At 42.6% G+C, this 19801-nt stretch overlaps 1 protein-coding gene across 5 annotated transcripts in view; it reads right to left on the bottom strand.

The window, feature by feature from the left end:
- Positions 1-930: 930 nt before the first annotated feature.
- LOC112618235 (myomegalin) overlaps positions 931-19801 on the bottom strand; it is a 349895-nt gene continuing 331024 nt past the window's right edge. For 2 of the 5 annotated variants that reach the window (XM_025375035.1, XM_025375054.1), the window contains 5 exons: positions 6308-6534; positions 5229-5372; positions 4005-4143; positions 3658-3702; positions 936-1947 (listed from right to left, as the gene is read on the bottom strand). In XM_025375035.1, coding sequence (XP_025230820.1) covers positions 1856-1947; positions 3658-3702; positions 4005-4143; positions 5229-5372; positions 6308-6534 — 647 coding nt within the window. In that variant the 3' untranslated portion in view covers positions 936-1855. Of the gene's footprint in view, positions 4144-5228; positions 5373-6307; positions 6535-19801 lie in introns of all 5 variants that reach the window. The other 3 variants (XM_025375062.1, XM_025375044.1, XM_025375027.1) reach the window with 2 other exon arrangements.

Raw genomic sequence — 19801 nt, 5'->3', positions numbered from 1 at the left:
CTTCTTTTGTGGGCACCAGCCTGGAATCAAGTGCTGTGGGGTTCTGTCCAGTGTCGTGTGTCACTATGGCAAGACTGGTACTAAGTTTCAATATAAAGTCCTACACTTTCCTCCTTGTCCCCAAGCCATTAGATTCTCTCTCAGAGATGCTTTCCTGTGGTTCGGGGAGAGGTGTCATAGGCAATGCAAGACTGTCCTTCCTCCCTTCTTCAATCATCTTTTCTTATTATCATGTTAAAAGCAGGTGCTGTGATCTCTCACCTGGTTAGCTCTTGTGAAAGTGTTTTCTTGCATAGATAGTTGTTCAATTTGATGTTCCTTCGGGGAGACCATTTCTGGAGAATTCTGTTCTACCATCTTTCTTCACCTTCTACCTATTTATTTTTTAACTGTTTCTAGTAAATAATTGTGAAGTGATAGCTTTATTTAAATCTTGGGGATCAAAAGCATGTAGCTAAGAACGTTTCCCAAGGAATATTTTAAAATTTTTATATTGTTTATGGAATGACATGCTTTTTGATTCAAGGTTCTTAAATGTCGTTTTAGTTTTGATTCAATGTTATACAACACTGTTTTTTTAAACTGTGATCTGCAGCCCACATGTAATGGAATCACCTGGGGTGCTTATATAAAAAAAAAAAAATGCAGATTCTAGGGCTCACACCAACTAAATCTCCTGGGATTGGAGACCAGCAGGTAGCTCCTATAATCTCCACAGCTGCTTCTAAGGCGCACCAAGTTTAAGAAGCATTCTTTCATATTTTCAGACGGGATTCTTACAAAATGACAAAGAAGGAAAATCTTAATCTTTTAAAGTTAGAGTTCGGGCGTTAGACTGTGCACTTCTTCAACACAGTTTGTCTTTCCCATTTTCCCTTTACAGTTCTTTATATTGTCAAGAAATTGGGGCAGAAATGGGAAACAAAGCAGTGAAAGAAAAACTATTTTTTTAATACACATTTTGCTTTAATAATCACCAAAAACATTTTCATTTTCTGTCACCCACCCTGTCCACCAGTTATGTTGGCCTTCAATATATGGCAATAGCAACGTATATAAATCTGTATCATACATTGATACACACACACATATTCTATCAGCACTGCGAAGACACAGACTAGGCTTTATTATGGCTGGGGGTCTCTCCCATGCCACTTAAAAATGAGCACAGGTTTGCTCTATGCAAGAATTTCGACAGAGTTGGTCTGGCCATCAGTCCCCAATTTCCCTGAGGTAAGATAGGATGACAAAATGGGACAGCATATTTGAAGTGAGGTCAGTCCAATTTGGATACCATAGAAGAAAAGAAATTGGATGTGCTAGGTTAAGCCTGAGATGGTATCTGGGAAGTCACCACATTCATGATGTGAACTCAAAGAACGCAGGTGCTACAGTGCAGACCAAAGCCCAGCCTAACTCGACCCAACAGGGTCAGGTGTGGATCTGTGAGTAGTGCTCACTGAGTGCCCGCCAGCAGTGTCCGGCAGGGCACCGCTGCTCAGTAGTGTGCTTTTAGAACCTGCCAGAGGAGCTCCAGCATTGGGACCACGTGCCCCATTCATCAGAATCAGGGTCCTATATCCACTGAGTTTTCCATCTCAGGACAGCTGATGAGGCAAGAAATGTGCTGTTGATAGTTCCCAAGCCGCTGGGGCTGTTGAGAAGCAGTACCACAAACTCTTCTATGCAAACTACGCATCTTCTGCTTAGTGCTGGGCCAGGTGGACCTTGGCTAACGGTATTCCATAGCTCTCAGAAAGGCTTTCTGGCTTTCTCCCAGCTCCACCAGGATACATCTCTGACTCCCTCTTCTGGACCCTCCGGTGGACTTGGAGGAACGAGGCCCAGATGCTCCTCAGCAGATAGGTAGCTGCACAAAAGGGGGACAGGCCCACCTTTCCTGCTGTTTTAAGGACTTCTGGTGGCTGTGCTTCTTGCATGGTGCCTGGAAGGCAAGGGTCACAAGGCTGGAGTACACGGCAGAGCCCTTAGGGATTTCACCTGCAGACAAAAATAAAACAATCCAAATCAGTGTATATTGCCAGGCCCTACTGATGGCTACCTGAAGCTGCAGTGAGAGCTATGGGGTGACCAAAGCCAGAAGCATGGTGACAGCCAGTTAAGAGGATGAGCTAAGAGCATGCGCTGCAGTCTGGAGAAGCAACAGGTGCCCGAGGTTACGGGGCGCCTCCCCACCTCCCTGTGTGCTGAGATTCCTGCTCCAATTCACTGCACACTGGGCGGCTGGATCCTACCACTGCCTCTTTAGGGGCCAGGTGACTCTCCAAATCACTTTGTCTCAGCAGAAAGAGGCCTTTGCCATCTCCACCCAAGAAAGAAGTGCTTAGCATTAAACATGCACATATAGAAACAGCCTGTTGTAGGAAGAAGAGGACATTTTGTGGGGAAGTCCTCTGTTAAGTTTATGTCCAGTCGCCATAATGAGGGTGTGGAGGGACCAAGTCCACAAGGACCTCAAAGCTCAACTAAGTCCAGTTCCATCTTTGACAGATGAGGGTGCAGCAGTCTCACAGAGACTAAGGGATAAGCTGAAGCCACAGGCCAGTTAGTGATAAGCCAGGGATTAGAACCGAGGCCTCGGGTCCTTTCCAGTGATCTATGGGAGGTGGAGGGGAAAGCTTCCACACTGGAGAAAGCCAGTGGATACTAGAGACTTTTGGGTTACCTTTTAGTGGATACTAGAGACTTTTTGGGTTACCTTTTCTGGCACAGGAATAAGGCTTTACAGAGGCAATCCTGTAAGTGCTGCTCTAAAGAGGCTCAGGAAAGAGAAGAATTATCAGAGAAAAACAAAAGGGAGTTAGTGAAAAAATAAAAAAAAGAGCAAGTTAAACTGGCCCAAGCCATTTTCACACTGTGGAGATCTACATTCTCTCAGGTTACAGTTTAGAAACATTTCTAGGAATGTGCTCAATTGCCTATGGCAAAGCTTTGAAGTCCAGGTTTAGTTTCTGATTTTTAAACCATTTCATATACCTCAAGTTTTTCTTCAAAGCACTTCCTAGGGAATGATTAACATTTAGTGTTTTAAGTAAACATAGATAATGTCTGGTACATTTGTAACATTTTTCCCCTGAAGGTTCAGTTGTTATTTACTAACAAATTCTCTTTTAGACGAATGAGACCCAACAGATCTCTTTTGTCATGTTGCTTAAAGATACAGCAAAATCAAATTGCTGTTCTTAACCCAGGAGTGTGCAGTGAAATCAGTTTACTAGGTTGCAAATTGCTTTTACTTTTTCATGAAGAGTAGAACACATAACTGGCCTCAAGATCCCTCTACCAAAAACTCATTCTGAGGCAGACTCCCGAATGTCTAATGACTTCAAGAGTCAGCTGAATTGCATTTCTCCAGTCTCTTGACTTGGCATCAAAGAGGAAAAGTTGGAATTAAAAGGAGAGATGATGACAATGTGAGAGTGAACCAAGATACAGGGGCAGGAGCTGACGGGGTGGGAGGGTGATGGGAACAGAAACTAGCAGGACTCACTGAGGACCTGTGATCTTGCAAGCGGACCCAAAATCTTCTCCTGGAAGGCCAAAGCAGGCCAAGGTCGCCTACAAGATCTGCTAATGGATGGTGGTGGGTTGGGGACAGGCTTGGTGCCTCTGACTGGTGCAGTAGTTTCCTTCCGTCTAAGTTAGTCCTTGCCTTCTTTAAAACATCACATGTTCTGGTTATTGAAACAACAAAAGAGCACCACAGAGTAGAAATCACCAGCAGAAATTAACCCTACTTGCTTAGCTGAGAATTCTAAAGCATTTATTTCTTTCTGGCCATTCGGCTTGGAGTCTCCTTCTATCCACCCTGTCCTCCCCTCCCTCTTCATCCACAATTGCTCGTGGCACAGAAGGTTTGGGGACATCAAATCAGTCTCCACTCCCAACATCTCCAAGCCCCCCGGTCACTGCTCCCCTGCAGCACAAGTGGAGCATCAGGAAGACTGCCTGTTTCTTCCCCCATTCCCTCTCAGGGAACCTACGCTGGCTGACGATGAACTGCTCCATGCTCTCCTTCTGCTGGTTCGCGGTCTTCAGACGCTCAGCTGTGCTCTGAAGGAGCCGCTCCTGTTTGGATACTTTGGTTCTCAGTTCCAGAAGTTCCCTTTCTGTTGATTCTCCCTGGATAAGAGGAACAGACTCTTACTGAACAGGCAGAAGGACTAAAGCACCCTGTGCTTTGTGGCTCTTTCCAATTCCAAGAAGGATTCTACAATCTTCTCCACCCTCCTGAACTGGATTTCCTCCTTCACAGCCTCGAATACCTCCAGCTGAGGACAGTTTAGGATGAGGCCATTAGGTAGGAATATTGAGACTCTGGAATTTCCCATGTAGACTAGCACAGGCCCACACACCTGTAGCTTAAGAGAATTTCGCTTCAGACTGGAATAAAACTCCCAGCTCTGAAGAGGACCTTGCTTTAGTCCTGATATCAGTTCTGTCACTCTCCCTTCACAGGCAAGATTGAGAGTTCAGAAATGATATATTCGGGAGAGAGATCTGGACTCAGGAAAGTTTGCAAGTTTGTAAATATTTGTGCCAATATGGAGATGGCAAAACACCGTCTCCCTGGAATGAGCCTAGCTGGATCCCAAAGGTGTTGGTGACGTTGATCTGGAGCTGGGATCCCTGGGAGGGGATCCTGAAACCTGTCTCCTCGAGGGTCTGCCAATCAGAGTTAGCCTGAGCTCTGAGCAGATCCTGAGGGGTGGCTGACTTTCCCCAGGCCTGGTCCAGAGATGCCAGCTGAAGTGATATGCTGGGATTCCAGGCAGCGGCTGAAAAGGCTCAGTCTCATGGGGGCATTCTGTGATCATGTGACCATGGGACCTGAGGGGTGGGAGGTGGGTGCTGAAGCTTTAACTGAATTTCAGCTCAGCCAAACTTCAGAGAGGTAAAGAAACTGAACATTTATGGATTGCCAGGGTTACAATGTCTCCGCCTTCTCCACACCCCTTCCTCTTCTTCTTTGATTTCTTACCAGGGGCCAGGGGGCTGGCAGGGAATGGGATGTATTCAGAGCTGCAATGAAAGCAGCCACCATGGGTCAGAGATGTCCCTCCAGGGACACTCCTCTAAGGTCCTGTCTATCCCAATTCAGTATGTGGCTCCTGATTTTCTGTGAAAGCTGTGACATTGAGGAGACAGAACAGTATTGGAGGGCAGGAAAACTGGGTTTGAACCAAGAAAGGACACTGGCGTCTTACCACTTTGCCAGGCAGCACAGGGATGTGGGTGCTTGGCAGGGCCGCTCTCCAGAACACGGTGAGGAGGGAAGCTGACTCCTCTAGGGCATGGTGCAGGGCAGTGGTGCTGCTCCGAAGCTCACGAATGCCTTTGCTGCCCAGCACCTGGGGAAAGGTAACACCACAGGAGCGGAGAGATTACTTTCTTCCCCCTGCATGGGCTCCCGCTTCCTTTGTGAGTGAGGCACAGAACATGGGCCTGCTTGAACTGTGAAGCCCTCGCACAACCATTTGCAGTTCTCAGAACTAAGGTACTGCTCCCTTTACCAGGTATGCCTCCCTCCACCTGCAGAACCCACAAGGCTTTCAAAACTCACCCCCCTTGCTGTGTCCTCTATGAACCTGTTACCTTCCTTGCCTGAGATAAATGACCACGTTTGCATTGGCGGCCTCACAGCACAGAGGATGGCTTCTCATGCTGTGCCTGTAGCCCCTTACTGTGCTGATCTACTTGTGTGTGTGTCTTGCCCTCTAGTGTGGGGTTCCGTGGAGGCAGGGCTGTCCCTACGCATCCATGGGTCTCCAGCAGCTCAGACAGCACAGCCCCTGGTGCCTGGTCTCTCTCACTGGCAAGGTGCTCTGAGAAGCTTTGCTGACTGCCTTCCCTCCCTCTATGCAGTCTGCACAAGGAAATGCCATGGCTGCCAGGCTTCTCACCCCTTCCACATGTGGGGGCCATACACCTGCAAATCCTTCAGTTTCTGTCCACCCCATTGTGTCAACTCTGCGCACAGATGGTCACGTGCCTGCACGAGTGTGGTAGATAATAAGCTACCAAAGGCTGCTAGGCAATGCCACATGTTTCTGTGGGGCTGAGGGGAAATATCCAGTCAGCTACATCTGGAACAGAGCAGAACTGACAGTGAAAATAGTGAAGACAGGGCCTGGCTGCTATACATGGAAGAGGAAGCCTCAGCTGTTGAGAGATGCAAAGCACGAAAAACAAAAAACAAAAAACAAAAATGGTGGGAGACGGAGTTAACATCAAAGGAAGAAAGGGCACAAGGAAACAGTGCATCTAAAGCTACAGGTGTGATTACCTCTGTGCCTTGGGCTTTGAGGCCAGGGAAGCTGCACGCTGACCTCACAAGAGACACTATCTTTTTGGCCAGCAGCTTGCCCTCCACAATCTGCTGTCTCAGGGCACTGTAGTCATCCATGTGGCCAATGACATGGCGGCCATGCTTATTGGCAAAGGAGCCATCAGTAGCATCACCCTCCAGCTTGGGAGGGGTCTTCATTATTGGAGAAGTATCCACACCCAAGACTGAAAAAGAAAATAACAACACAACAGAATCTTCTGTTATTCATAATGATATCGTCAGTTTACTCCAACTCAAAAGAGGTAGAGAACAAGAAAGGGAAGAAGTTGGGAACAAGAAAGGAAGCCTTGGAATGTACAAGGGTGGGGCAAAGTCCGTAGAGATCTTCTGGCTTCTATATTTCTCTAATGTTTCTTACATTATCTCTTGATAAATTTGCCAGGAGACAATTTTTTCCTTATTGGCAAATGAAATAGGACGAATCATAATAAATACACAGACACAGACAAGGAAATCAAGCTGGATACAGACAGCATTTTCAAGAATGGAGAGATTATAGTGCAGCAAAAACAGCAGTAGGTAAACTACAGGAGGTGAACAATGGCAAGAAAGGCAGCCACAGAAAGTGTAGTGAGTAGGGCTAAAGGCCTCAAGGCATGCAGAGAAAACTCTCTAAGTACAGATAATATGTTTAGAGACAACAAAAGATTATTTGCATTAATCACTTTCCATCATCAGTCCCTGGGCCCTTTCGTTGCCATATTTACCATTTGTTCTGTGGATTATGGCCGTTTCTGAGCCAGGAGTAGAGGAAGCAGAGCTGGGGAGGACCAGAGCTGGGGAACTCATCGCAACATCCCGGACTGGAGGGGACACAGCTGAATCTAGGGGGTAAAGGCAACCACAGTTTTCAGGAGCCCTGGAACACCCTGCTCGTGAAGCACATGCACACCTAGCTGTCCTCACTGAGGCCTAAGGTGGCAGGACTCTCCTCTTGCAGAATTATCCATACCCTACAAGCAAAAGCAAAAGCCCATGAGTCGGTGAGTTCAGAATGTTTCCATTCTTCAGAACAAAAGATATTCCTTTGACTGAGGGGTGTTCCATGAGAAAGAAACCTCTAGTTTGAAAAATTATTAGGTGTATTTTTATAAACCAAGTCTTGAGTATAATTTGTGTGTGGTATCTAATACGATGCCCTGTAACTAAATGTAATATGTATAAATATACATAGTACATATTAAAATGTAGAATCAAGGAACCAAGGAATGAATGGATTCATGGAGGACTAAAATCAACATTGCAGTTGTCATTCTGATGAATTAATACTAAAAAAAATTGACTTGTATGAGAAGAACGGAGACAGAAGGCTTGGTGGGTTAACGTTGTCTTGCTGGAGACTAAAAAGCAACTCTATGGTGGAGGAATTGGAAAATATCACAAAGAAGGTAGAAAAGGTCCTGCTCAGGCAAGTGTGGCCCAGTGCCTGCTTTCCAGCTCAGGCCTCGGGGGTGCTGGAGAAGGCAGGGCAGGGACGGCGCCAGTGGGGCTGAGTCTTGGCTGCTGTGTGGGAAGCCGGTGAGAGTGGAAGGCCTGGTTAGAAGGAAGAGTTGGAGACATAACTGAACACCACAACCATCAGGGCAGCCCAGAGGAGGGCAAGGCATCCACCTAACGTTAGCTGAGAAGTTCCTGGCGGCCAGGCGGTTTGCTTGGCAGCCTACATGTGTTTTTTTAATTGAATTGCCAACACAGCATAATCATGTTATTGTCACCTTCCTTTGACAAATAAGGTTACTGTCACATAAATGAGCATCTACAAGAACCAGAGAAACATAAAGATTCACATGACCCAGAAATAGCTGGCAGGAGAGTTTGAAAGCTCAGCTTTAGAGAAACTGAACAGAAGTGGCTCCTGATTTGAATGAAATTGAAGGTGTGGCCATGGAGGTGAGTGGAGATGGTGTACTAAATAGTGTATTAAAAGTAAAAAAGGACAGAGGGAGTAGAAATTGAACGATTTAAGAGACTAGGAGGACACCATTGACATTTCAATGAAAACTGGGAGAAGTGAGATTAATGCAGGATGTTGAAAAGAGAAGGCGAACCTGGTCAAACACACCTATCTGAAAAGGCAGGCAAGAGGTGGGGTAGAGAAAGCAAATGATGGCCACCCAAAATAAATCACCCACCATCCAAGACTTCCCCAGAGCCCTGTTTCCTTAGGGGCAGGAACATTTTGCCACACACTGAATTCCCCACCTGTGAGGGAAAGGGGGACTAGAGAATCTGGGAAGGTCGGCAATACGGAGACAGGGCACAATGAGCTGGAAGGAACACAGACTGAAAATCACAACACCTGGTTCTGATCCTGGCTTTGTCTATAACTTCTCTAAACCCTCGCTTGTCTGTTAATATCTCAAGACCTAAGTTTTCTTATGTGAAATACAGAGATAGCAAAACCTGCTTTACTTCAGATGAAATTGTATATATGAAAACACTTGGCTAATACTAAAGCACTAAGCAAATCCAAGAAAACGATATGAATATATACAGCTACTAAATACTGAGCAATTCTTAGTGTGCCAAGCACTTGTAAGTGATTTCATTTAATGCTCAAAATCATATAAGGTATATATCATTATTATCTTCATCTTAAATATGAGGAAACTAAGGCTTAAACCTCTGAGACTTTAAACACCTTGCCCAAATCAAACGATCTCTGAGTGGTAAACTCAGAACCTGGAGCCTGGTCTGACCTAAATCCCATGCTTTCACTCAGGCTGCTAGACTTGAACATCTTTGATTTCAACCTGACCCCAAGGAGCATGGACGAGGCAGATTGCACCTTCTGCCACAGACATCCTGGTGATCTCCCCACTGGCCGAGGGCTTTCTAAGTCCCTTTTCCTTCCTACCTTGGAGGAGCAGCTGCTTGTTTCCAGGGTCAGCATTGGCTGGGAAGTTCTGGTTAACAGAGGAGGGGCTGAGGCTACCTTTGCCAGCACCACTATCCAGCTGATGTTGCAGCCGCAGTGGCAGACAATTGTTCCCCTGAATCCTCTGCTCCAGCTGCCCTCTCAGAGCTCATACCTCTGCCACCAGGTGGCTCAGGTCACTGCTCAAAAGGATTTGGTGACAGGCATCCAGGCTGTAAGCTAAGAGAGAAGAGGAGTCTGGTAACATTGACCCAAGTATTTCTGAGCACTTGTCAGAACCCTCCTCTGTGACATTCTTTTCTGCCAAGGATCCCACTATCATCTGAGTCTCATGCAACCCATCTATGATAGAGATGTCACCATTTCTGTGTGTGGCCTTGGGATGGCACTGAGATGGCACACATCCAGTCTGAAACTTCCCTGTGATTTAAGTTACACACATGCACCTAAACAGCATTTGATTGGCAGATGGGGATAAGTCCATATTTCGTCTCTATAGTAACTTTAGTCCTGTAGGCTAAAGTACAGAATCCTCCAAGGTAGAAGGCCAGCACTGAGCTAGAGAAGGCTAGGGGATGAGGGAGAAAGAGATTTGACAGTCTTCACTCTCAGAAATGAAAGAGGAGGAGGAGGAGGCCTTTTGGTAGCATATGAGAATGTGAGTTGGACACCGTAGACCAGGGATTATAACTGAGTTTTTCAACTTGTCTCTCTCTCTCTCTCTATATATATATATATGTGTATGTGTGTGTGTACATATATACACACACACCTATATACAGTGTGTATATATGTTGTGTGTGTATATAATACTATATATAGGTGCATATATGTACATATATATGTACATGTATACATGTATATATATTTACCTGCATTCACCACATGTAGTTTATTTCTTTTTACTGAGGATGAAGAGATCTAAGAAATATCCTACAAGGCCACAATCCCTTATCTGAAAACCTTAAGGCCAAATGTATTTTGAAAGGTAAAATTTGTTTTAGTTTTTAGCAAGGCAATAGGGTGCATATATCATATATAACATGTACCCAGTTGCATGTGAGCCACAATCCTTAATCAAACATATAACTATTTCTGCAATCAGCTATGTGAATATTCTAAGTAGATAAATAAAGACTTATGAATATCCTCTTGTCAGTTCATCTAGATTTTGTCACTAAATGAGTATTTGAAAAATTTTAATTTGGAGATCTTACTGGATTTTGAAATTACAGAGAAGAGATTATGGAGCTTTAATGGTTGCGGCTTTGAAACGAGTCCTAAAAGGCAGGGAGAAAAGCATGAAAGGAAAGGTAGCTCAGGATGAAGTAGTTTTAGAGACTTTGGTAAATAATCTACTCTTGAATTTTGCCCAAAGTTTTATGATGTTCCTCTCTCTCTTCCTCAATCCAACTTCTCACTAAATTTTGCTAAAGAGATGTTTTTAAATCTATCTATACCCTTTCGTTGTCCCAATAGCACCTTATATTAGACTGTCATGTCTTAATGTGCCAGAATAGCGCTAGACCCATCCAGTAGGTTTCCCAGATTCTAATGTCTCCCAACTCCAGGACATCCCCTGAAACTTAGCATCTTAAAGTTCTGTTTTCATCATATGCTTATCTTCTTTGAAAGAGAACAGACTTAGTTTAATTATCTCCTATATAGAATGTCGACTTTCACCCTGACCTGTGGGCTTTCAAGATTTGGTGACTCTGCTCCTCCATCCTGACTTCTCACGCCCTCAACCCGAAGCTTCTCCTGTGGGCAGGCTGGTCCCACTGACCCAACACTCACCATGACTTTGTATTTAAGCTATTCTCCCAGCCTGGTGAGCCCCCTGTATTTCTTCAAGTTCCAGTTCACCTTCTCTTTAGAAAATCAGGAAACTAAATCAGGATTTATGATAATTTGAATCTAAATTCCACTGCCCTTCACCTTTGCTTAGCCCTCTGGAGGGACATAAAATACATGAGTTTTTTTCACCTGACAGTTCTTCAAATATCCAAAGCCAGTTCTCATGTCCTCAAGATCTTTTGAAAGCCTAAATTTCTTTAGTTTCTTTGACCAGTTGGAGATTTCTGGTCTACACCATTGTGCGCCCTCTCTTCATTATGTTCCCTAGTGTGTCAATGCCCTTTTCAAAGATGGTGCCCCTTAATCTAACAATATTTTAGACATGGTCCCCACAGGTGAACATCACACTTACACTACCATAGTGTCAGATTGAGCTGGTATATCTAGCAACCTTTGGCCTGTACTTGTGTGAACATGTTTCTACCAAACCCCAAACCCTCAAGTCCATGAACGGCTGCTTGTCCTATACTTCTACGCTCATCCTATATTTCTATCACTGATATTTGTAATCGAGCTCAGGATTTTGCTTTTCATCTTTGCTAAATTTCATGACATTGATGTCAGTCCTCTGTTGCAGCCTGCTGTGACTTATTAATATTATGTTTTGAGTACCCTTCTCCATTTAAAGAAGAATGAAAAATATATCAAAATTCTCAAATATTAGATTATTATTTAAGCAGGTAGCAAAGTCTTCAATAAATGTCCTTAACATTTAAATCCAGGATTGAAATTTAGGTCCTATTAGTGGTATTTCTATAAGGTTTTTTTTTTGTTTTGTTTTCGTGTCTTTTAATTTTCTCCTGTGGGCAGGCTGGTCCCCACTGACTCAACACTCACCATGGCTTTGTACTTAAGCTATTCGCCCAGCCTGGTAAGCCCCTGTAGTTCTTCAAATTCCAGTTCACCTTCTCTTTAGAAAATCAGGAAACTAAATCAGGGTTTACGAAAATTAAATGAAAGGGCAATAAGCTGAGAGTCAGATGTCACTAGGGAAAGGGTCAGGGTGGGAGCAGACTGCCTGCTGCATTGGGCTGAATGGGTTGTCAGTATGTATTACCGACAATATTAAAGGCCTTTTCAAATTGTGATATCATTAGGACAGTTCTTTTGCTTTAAAAATGTTATAATCTAGACATTGATAGGAATATCTAGATTTTCTTAAAGTAATTAGGAATGATCAGGCTGGGTCTTGCTCATGCCACCAACCTGTCCCTTTGGGCTTTGTGTATGAGAGTTCCTACTGGGAGCTCCAGGCTTGGGTGGAGGTTTCTGAGACAGAACTCTGTAGCTTGATCTCCACAACTCCCAAAGGAAAGACCTAAGACCTCACTAGCATCCAATGCAAGAGTAAAAAGCTCATGGGGTGAGGGGAGAAGAACACATACCTTTCAGCCCCTTCTTGGAATTGCCATAAAGTTCCTCGTAGATTTGTAGCTCTGACTGGAGGGACTCAAAGAGCTGCTGTTTCTCTTCACACTGTTGCTGCAGGAGGACCAGCTTGTGCTGCAGTCTGACCAGGGAGAGGCAAGGCCCACTGAGATGTCAGAGCCACTCAGTCACACCAGAGCAATAAGCTGAGAGCCAGATGTCAACTCAGGGGGTCATAAAGATTATGGTTAGGGTTACATCTGAGCCCCAGATGTCAACTCAGGGAGTTATGAAGACCATCACTTTTATTTCGCAGATGTGAAAATGGAGGCTGAGGGAGGTCAAGTAACTTTGCTTGAAAACACACCATTACCTACATTAGTTCAGAGCAGAACAGACACACCAGCAGTCTCCTTACTGTTTCTACAGTGCTCTTTGCATTCTGACAAGCAGTTACAGGGCTTTTGCTGGGACCAAGCATCACAGCCAGTATAGAAGCTTACTAGGTGATGGTGAGACTAATGTCCTATATCTAACTGGAAGCATGGAAACCCTTCTTTTTCATGTCTCTGATATATTGAAAACTTCTATAACAGAGTTTTACTCTCTCAACTTGGGAGTGACAAGGCATTCCCAGAGAAGTCCTTTCTTCTGCTCAAAGCACCCCCGCCCCAACACACAAAAATCAGGAATAGCAGAGGGAACACTGAGGTTTCCAAAAGAGGACACCAATTGTCTTGCCAATATCCCTTCTTCTAATGTAAGAATGAACGTAAGAATGAAGAATGCTTCCTTCTCTGTCAGTGGGTCCCCTCTTACCTGGAGTCGTTTTCCTGGAGGGAAAGACGTTCCTCCCTGAAATGCAAGACCTCTTGCTGCTTCTCCCTCAAGTCTTCCAAAAGCTGCTGCTTTCCATCTTCTCATGCTCCAGCTCCTTTTCCAGCTCTTGAAGGTGGGATCGAGAGGACAGCAGAGCCTCCGTCAGGCTTTCCATTTCCTGGGAGTGCTCTGGTGAGAGGAACACAGGAGGATTGATTTATTATGATGGGGCCAGAGCTCAGCAGGAAGAGGACCCCAAGCACATCTGCCCTGACAGAGTTAAGGAGCAGGGAAGGAAGGCCCTATGTTGGTGGGGAAGAGCATACTGGCTCAACATCCCCCATAGCCTGGAGAATGTTGCATCTCTCTCTTTGCAAAACCCTTCATTCCACTTATTTAATCTGTCCTACCTTGCTCTTAGAGAAATTCTGGTTTCTAATGCTCACTATTTTCCAAGTGCTCACACAGCATCTGTTTGATAACCTGTCCTGATCACTCTTATTCCACAAGATGGCCGAATAGAAAACCAAATCCCAAAGCAGCAAATTTAGGTGAACACAAATTTCTGTAATACCTATGTAAATAGAATAATCCATTGCATAGTGGGCAAAATGGTGATACATACCTCCAGAGCAACAGCAGCTTTATCATGTATGCGCTGGTGAAGTTTCTCAAAAAACATTTCATTTGCTTAAGGGTTTTGTGTGAGTTATCTCGATACTGTAGAAACTCCTGAAATTCCTGAGACCAAAACATAGTTTCTTTTATTCTTTTATTCAATATTAACCAAATTGCCAAGTAATTTGTTAGTTATTCAGGATAAAAAAAAGATGTAATCACTTTCCTCAAAAGTAACAAGTTTAGCAGAGATAACAGACATATAAATTGTAAACTATTCTGCAACATACAACAGACACAACACATAGAATTAACTGTTCCGCATCATACCTAGCTACCAGGGGATTACAGGATGCACTGCCTAACTCTGCCTGCAGGTGTCAGTAAAGACCTCACAGAGGAGGTAACATTTGCCTTGAGTCCTAATTAAAGGACTAGGATTTCCTAAGTGAAGAAGGGAGAGAGGATGGTATGCTAGGGAGAAAAAAAAAAATATGCACACTACACATACAATGAAAAAATTGTACATTCAGTGAAATGTAGTGGATTCAATGTGACTGAAGCTTAGAGTAGGTGGCAGAACAGATCAGTCTCTTCTTAATGCTCCATTTTCCCCTCAAACTTTCATTCTGTCATCAAAATGACTCTGTGGAAGTTTCTGTACAGTTTTTTGTCTTCGCCTATTAAACTGAGAACAGTAGCCAAATCTTTTGTCTTCCCAACACCCAGAAAAGTGTGTGACTCACAGAGGTGCTTAATGACTATTTTCTGAATATTAAGTCTTTATAAAAGACTTCATAAAGGACTGCTTAAATCAGGGCTATATGTACTGTTTCTTACACTTGTTAGTAAGCATCTTAATTCACAAATTATGTTTTCTATTTATTTTAAATCCTCTTGATTCCCACCTCTCAATGTTTTCCATATAGCGGGGACTCAACACAGGTGGAATAATATCTTAAAATTATATAAACAAATTTCAGAGTTCTATGAGCCCAGTTTTCATTGAAATCATGTAAACTCACCTGAAGCAAATGCTCCTTGTGACTCAGACTATGGTTGAGGTGCTGGATGTTTTGTTCCTGGGTTCGAATCTCATTGTATTTTTCAGCCTCCTGGGCACGAAGCTGTTGGCTCTTGTTCTGCAATTCTTCTTGTAGCTGCTGCAAGGCTTTCCGCAATTCCTGAATTAAACATATTATCTTTTTAAAGAGATCTAAAATTCACATGGTTATCAGACATTACAACTAGACTTGTAAAGCGCTTAAAAGCCATCACTCCCACTCTCACCAGAAAAAAAGCTGAACAAACCGAACATCAATAACTCTACTTATATGCAACAGAAAATAGAGGTCCTAAGACATGCCAATCCTATGAAACTTCGAGCCATGGGCAAATACAGAGAATCACAACTTACCTGAATCAGAAACCACCGCTGGAGCCAGCATTGGGTAGACATAATTCAAAGGGAATTGGCTAATTGCTGGAGCTGACAGCAGCCCAGCCTGAGAGGTAAAAACTCCTGGGGGCCTAACTAGTGGGAGCCTCCCATATCTTCATGCGTTTTGTCTCCAGAAGACTTAGGGTGAGAATCGGAGACAACTCCTTGCATGCTTCTGGAGGGGAAGGAGAGGTAACCATTGAAAAACATGCCCGGTGCATTCTTTTCTACTTAACAAACACGTGCCCTCAAAAGAAAATTGTGTTTCCAGAGTCTAACCAATGTGGGGAAAGGGAAAAACCCAACTCCAGCGACCTCTGGCCATCCTGTCTCACCTAACAGGGAACAAAATTTGAGAAGCACTTTTGAAGGTCACAGCCCAGGGGCACAGGCCCACCACAAGACTGAGACCTAATCAAATCATAGGATTATAGAACACTTCCCTCCCCTACTCCTTACCACTGTATCAATAGGTCATATACATACATTTACATACACACACTATATATATATATATATATAAATACACACTACACACACACACACACACATATATATATAGAGAGAGAGAAAGAGTGAGAGATTTATTACATTTGATCCTCCATATCTGTGGGTTCTGCATCCATGGATTCAACCAGGCCTGACTCCAAAATATTTTTTCAAAACTTATGATTGTGTCTGTACTGTACATATATGGACTTTTTTCTTTGTCATTATTCCCTAAACAATACCACATAACCACTATTTATATAGCATATGGGAGGATGTGAGTAGGTTATCTGCAAATTCTACATCATTTTGTATAAGGAATTAGAACATCCGTGGATTTTGTTATCTGCAGGGGGTCCTGGCACCGATCACCCAGTGATGTTGAGAAATGACCACACAGGAAATTGGTTCATGTGATTATGGAGGCTGGGAAGTTTGAAATCTGCAGTGTGGCCTGACACATTGGAGGCTCAGAAGAACTGATGGTACAGATGTATTCCAAAGGTCATCTGTCAGGGAATTTGCTCTTATTCCCTCTTGCTTGAAGACGCTGGTCTTTTTGTTCTAGTCGGGCCTCCTACTGACGGAATGAGGTTCACTCACATCATGAAAAGCAATCTGCTTTTCCCAAATTCACCAATTTAAGTATTAGTCTCATCCAAAAACATTCTCCATGTTGACACATAAAACTAACTCTCACGGGAAGAAAAGAAGTATTTTTCCAAAATTAATAAGAGATTCCAAGCCATAGATCCAAGAAGTTCAGAGAACACCCAGCAGGGTAAATACTAAAAACTGTACACCTAGGCATGCAAATCCTAGTAAACATTCTCTAAAGAAACAGAACCAACAGAAGATAGATAGAAATAAAGATGGAGAGAGAGAGAGAGAGAGGAGAGAGAGAGAGAGAAAGAGATTGAGATTGATTTTAAGGAATTGGCTCACATAATTGTGGATGCTTGGTGAGATCAAGTCTGATGAGGTAGACGAGCAGGCTGGAGACTTAGGGGAGAGAGTTGCAGTTCAAGTCTAAAGGGAATCTGCTGGCAGAATTCCTCCTTGTTAGGGGGAGGTCAGGTTTTATACTATTAAGGCCTTCACCTGACTAGATGAGGCCAACTCACACTATGGAGTGTCATCTGCTTTACTCAAAGTTCGCTAATTTCAGTGTCTCATTTCATCAAAAAACACCTTCACAGAAACATCAGAATAATATTTGACCAAATATCTGGGCACCATGGCCCAGCCAAATTTACACATACAATTAAGCATCACAACATATAATATAGAAAATGTAGAAAATCAAAGACCAAAGAACATCTTGAGTGAAGCTAGAGAAAGAAAACACCTTACCTTAGAAGAACAAGGATGAGCATTACATTAGACTACTCTTCATAAACCATGCAAGCAAGAACAGCATGCAGCTGACATATTTAATGTTGGAGGAAAAATAGTCCTGCTAACCTAGAATTCTGTAGAATTATCCTTCAAACGTGAAGGAGAAATAAAGACTCTCTGACAAACAAAAATTGAGGGAATTTGTCACCAGTGATTTTGTCTTCCGTGAGAGGTTAAAAGAAGTTCTTCAGAAAGAAGAAAAACTACAAAGGTCAGAGACAAATCTACACCAAAGAAAGAAGTTAGAGAAGAAATAAATGAAGATAAAATAAAATATTTTATTATTTTTATTCTTAATTCATATAATCGTCTCTCAAAATAAGAAAAATAGCAATAATAGATTGGATGATTATACATTATGAATACATCAAATGAATAATAGCAATGTTTTAAAGGGTGGTAGGAAAGGAATAAGGAATTTTGTTTTTAAGTTACCTGCGTGACCCATGAAGCATCATAGCATTACTTATACATTGACTTAGATTAGTTGTAAATATATATGGCAAGCAATAGGGTGAAAACAAAAACACTGTTTTTTTTTTAAATGAATGAAATTCATATTTTAAGAAGAAGAAAAAAATGGGATCATATAACATGTTCAATTATAGCCAGAGAAGGTAGAAAAAGAGTAAAAGACACAAAAGAAAATAATGAAGAAAGTTAAAGAATACAAACAGTTACACGTACGGTACATATTAATCCAGTGATATCAATAGTCACTTTAAATGTGAATGGTCCAAATATGCCAATTGAAAGGGACTGGAAGAATGGAAAATGAGTCCCAACTATATGTTTTCTACAACAAACCTCCTTTAAATAAGAAGACACAGAGATAGTCAAAGTGAAGAGATGGAGAAAGATATACCATACTCATCGTAATCAAAAGAAAACTGGAGAAGCAGCCGAGCACTGTGGCTCATGCCTGTATCTCCGCACTTTGGGAGGCCGAGGCAGGTGGATCACTTGAGGTCAGGAGTTCAAGACCAGCCTGGCCAATATGGGGAAACCCCGACTCTACTAAAGACACAAAATTAGCCGACCGTGGTGGTGCATGCCTTTAATCCCAGCTACTTGGGAGCCTGAGGCAGGAGAATCGCTTGAACCTGGAAGATAGATGTTGCAGTGAGCCGAAGTTGTGCCATTGCACTCCAGCCTGGGGAACAAGAGCAAAATTCAGTCTCAAAAATGAAAACTAGATAAGCTATATTAATTTGAGACAGAGCCCACTTCAGAGGGAGGAAAATCATGGGGATAAAGAGTCATTACATTATGATAAAGAGGTCACTTCTCCAAGAAGATACGACAATCCTTAACTGATATGCACCTAACAACAGAGCATCTAAATACGAGAGGCAAAAGCTGATAGAACTTCGAGGACAAATAGACAGATTCATTATTACAGTGGGAGACTTCAGCTTCAGTAATTGACAGATTCAGCAGGCAGGAAATCAATAAAGGTATAGTGGAACTGGACACCACTACCAGTCACCTGGATCCAACCAACTTTTTAGATTACTTCATCCAACAAGAGCAGAATACATATCCTTTTTAGGTTCACATGGAATGTTCACCAAGATCCACTATATTCTGGCCCATAAAGCACACTTCAACACATTTAATGGAATAGAAATCATACCAAGTATGCCCTTCATTCAAAGTATGAAACTGAAGTAGAAATCAATAGCAGACAGATAGCTGGAAAACCCCAAAATTGGAGATCAGACAACACACTTCTAATAACACCTGGGCCAAGGAAAAGTCTTGGAACAAATTACATATTTTTAGCTAAATGAAAATGAGTGTATAACTTACAAAAAAATTTCTAGGTGCAGGAAAATTGTTGATTAGAAAGAAATTCATAGTATTCAATGTATATGTTAGCAAAGAAAAAATATCTACAATTAATAATTCAAGATTACAATTTAGGAAACTCAAAAAACAAGAGCAAATGAAATCCAAAGTCAGTGAAAAACAAGAAACTAAGAATTAGAGGAGAAATCAAGGAAACAAAACCAGAAATCAAGAGAGAAAAATCAACAAAACCAAAAGTTAGTTCTTTAAAATAATCAATAAAATTGAGAAACATCTAGCTGGTGAACCAAGAGACAATGAGAGAAAATACAAATTACTAATAAAAAAAGAAAAGAAGGTCCTCACTTCTGATCTCATGGACATTAAAAGGATAACAAATGAGGATTATCAACAATTCTGTGTTCACAAATTTGATAACTTGATGAATTGGACCAAGTCCTTGAAAGACACAGTCTACCAAAACTCACACAAGGAGAAGTAGATAACCTAAATAGATCTCTATTACTGAAATTGAAGCAAAGCTTAACAACCTTCCAGAACAAAGCACCAGGTCTAGATGGTTTCCCTACTAAACATTTAAGGAAGAAATGATACCAATTATCTCTAGAAAATGGAAGCCGAGGGAGCACGTCTTAACTCTGGTCTAGGAGGCAAACTTTACCCTAGTAGCAAAACTAGACAGATGATTTTGAACCAGGATATTGAACTAGCCTGCACTGCTGAGCAGCTCCTGAAACTCAACCCTGGAAGA

Source organism: Theropithecus gelada, chromosome 1 (genome assembly GCF_003255815.1).
Source record: "Theropithecus gelada isolate Dixy chromosome 1, Tgel_1.0, whole genome shotgun sequence".
Taxonomy (NCBI): domain Eukaryota; kingdom Metazoa; phylum Chordata; class Mammalia; order Primates; family Cercopithecidae; genus Theropithecus; species Theropithecus gelada.
This window is presented reverse-complemented; position numbering and strand designations above follow the sequence as displayed.